This window comes from Berghia stephanieae, unplaced genomic scaffold (genome assembly GCF_034508935.2).
Source record: "Berghia stephanieae isolate SIO BIC M18660-M18661 unplaced genomic scaffold, UCSD_Bste_1.3 scaffold5866, whole genome shotgun sequence".
In the NCBI taxonomy this organism is placed as follows: Eukaryota; Metazoa; Mollusca; class Gastropoda; order Nudibranchia; family Aeolidiidae; genus Berghia; species Berghia stephanieae.
In genome coordinates this window covers 313-2,173 of record NW_027627362.1, presented here as the reverse complement: position 1 = coordinate 2,173, position 1,861 = coordinate 313, and the positions used below count along the sequence as shown (strand labels likewise).

General features: G+C 45.1%; 1 protein-coding gene across 1 annotated transcript; it reads left to right on the top strand.

Moving 5' to 3' along the window:
- Positions 1-261: 261 nt before the first annotated feature.
- Positions 262-1,647, top strand: LOC144962083 (uncharacterized; the record flags this gene model as incomplete). The annotated part of the gene is made up of 2 exons (XM_078895044.1): positions 262-601; positions 1,028-1,647. Coding segments are annotated over exons 1-2 (960 nt in total), but the record flags the coding sequence as incomplete, so codon positions are not given.
- Positions 1,648-1,861: the final 214 nt, after the last annotated feature.

The following is a 1,861-nucleotide window of genomic DNA, read 5'->3' as shown; positions in this document are numbered from 1 at the left end:
GAGATAAAGTATTGCTCTTACTGCCCACGAAACATAACAAACTGGAATTGAAGTGGCAGGGTCCTTTTGAAGTGAAAGATGTCACGGGTCCGAATAATTACGTCATTAATTAGACAACACCAGAAGGACATACCACGTCAATTTGCTGAAAAGGTACTACGTGAGAGACGTGGAGAAGGAGAATGATGTCGGTGTTCTTCAATGTGCCGTGGCAGCGGTTATCGAAGATAACGATGGTGATGGAGAAAAGGTCTTCCTCGGATGGAATTGCCTGCTCTGAAACAGACTGAGACCAAAGACGATGTCATCCTGCATGAAGGAATGAGTCCTCAGCAGATAGGTCAATTGCAGGGCATGCTCCAGGATTTTGATGACGTATTGACCGATGTGCCAGGACGCACGAATAATTACATCTACGACATCCGTTTGACGTCGGATTGTCCAGTCAGAAAGAAACCATATCCCGTGCCTCAAGCATTAAAAACCACATTAAAAGAAGAAGTGAAGGCCATGCTTCGCGCCGGGATAATCGAGCCATCGGATAGTCCGTATTGTTCGCCATCTGTCGTTGTCAAGAAGAAGGACGGAACCATTCGTTATTGTGTGGACTTCAGATCCCTTAACAACATTACGGTGTTCGATGCGGAAACCAATGCCTAGACTTGATGATCTGTTTCAAGAAATTGGGACATCATGTCACTTTGTCTCAAAGATTGATTTATCCCGTGGATTCTGACAAATTCCATTGTCAGACAGGACCAAGGAGAAAACGGCATTTGCAACAGAGTTAGGACTGATGCAGTTTACTGTAATGCCTTCGGACTTCAAGGGGCGCCCTCCGCGTTCTCGCGGATGATGAGAAAAAGTCGTTGGTGGACTTCCCAACGTGAAAAACTACATCGACGATATTCTCATTCACACTGCAACATGGGATGAACATTTAAAAACGTTAAGGACAGTTCTTCAAAGGTTGCGTGATTGCGGCTTGACGGCGAAACCGTCAAAGTGCCTGCTTGGTTTCCCGGAGGTGGAGTTTTTAGGCCATTCTATTGGTGGAGGGAATTTAAGGCCAACCATGGACAAGGTCAAATCGATCCAAGAGGCAAACTTACCCTCGAACAAGAAACAAATGAGAAGTTTTCTTGGGCTGGCATCATTCTACCGACGTTATGTGCCAAACTTCTCAGCAGTGGCAGCTCCCCTGACAGACGCGACAAAGAAAGGCATGCCCAACAGAGTGATTTGGGACGAACCACAGAAGAGAGCCTTCCAAACGCTGAAAATATGCTTACATCGGATCCCGTGTTGCGCCTTCCAGATTATGATAAGCCGTTTATTTTATCTACGGACGCCAGCGACACAGGATTAGGTGCTGTGCTATCTCAGGAGCATGATGGAGTCAAATATCCAGTTACCTATTTAAGCAGGAAATTGTTACCGCGGGAGCAGAGGTACTCTGTTGTTGAGAAGGAATGTCTGGCCGTAGTTTGGGCTGTGAAAACACTAAATGTGTATTTCATTGGTAAAGAATTTATAATTGAAACTGATCATGCCCCACTTCTGTATCTGAACAGGGCGAAATCAGAGAATGGGAGACTGATGAGGTGGTCTCTCTTGCTTAATCAATACCGATTTGTCCTACGTTCCGTAAAAGGGAAGGATAATCATGGTCCAGATTATTTATCGAGATCGATGTGATCTTGAGGCATTTCGATGATCTAACTAAATGTTGTACCAAATTTAGTCTTAGGGGGGAGATATGTAACGAAACGCTTCCGTGTAGGCGTCAGTTTACGACAGGATGTACGTCGTCGTAGTATTAGTTGTTGTTGTTATTGTAATCCCTCCCGGAACAACCCTC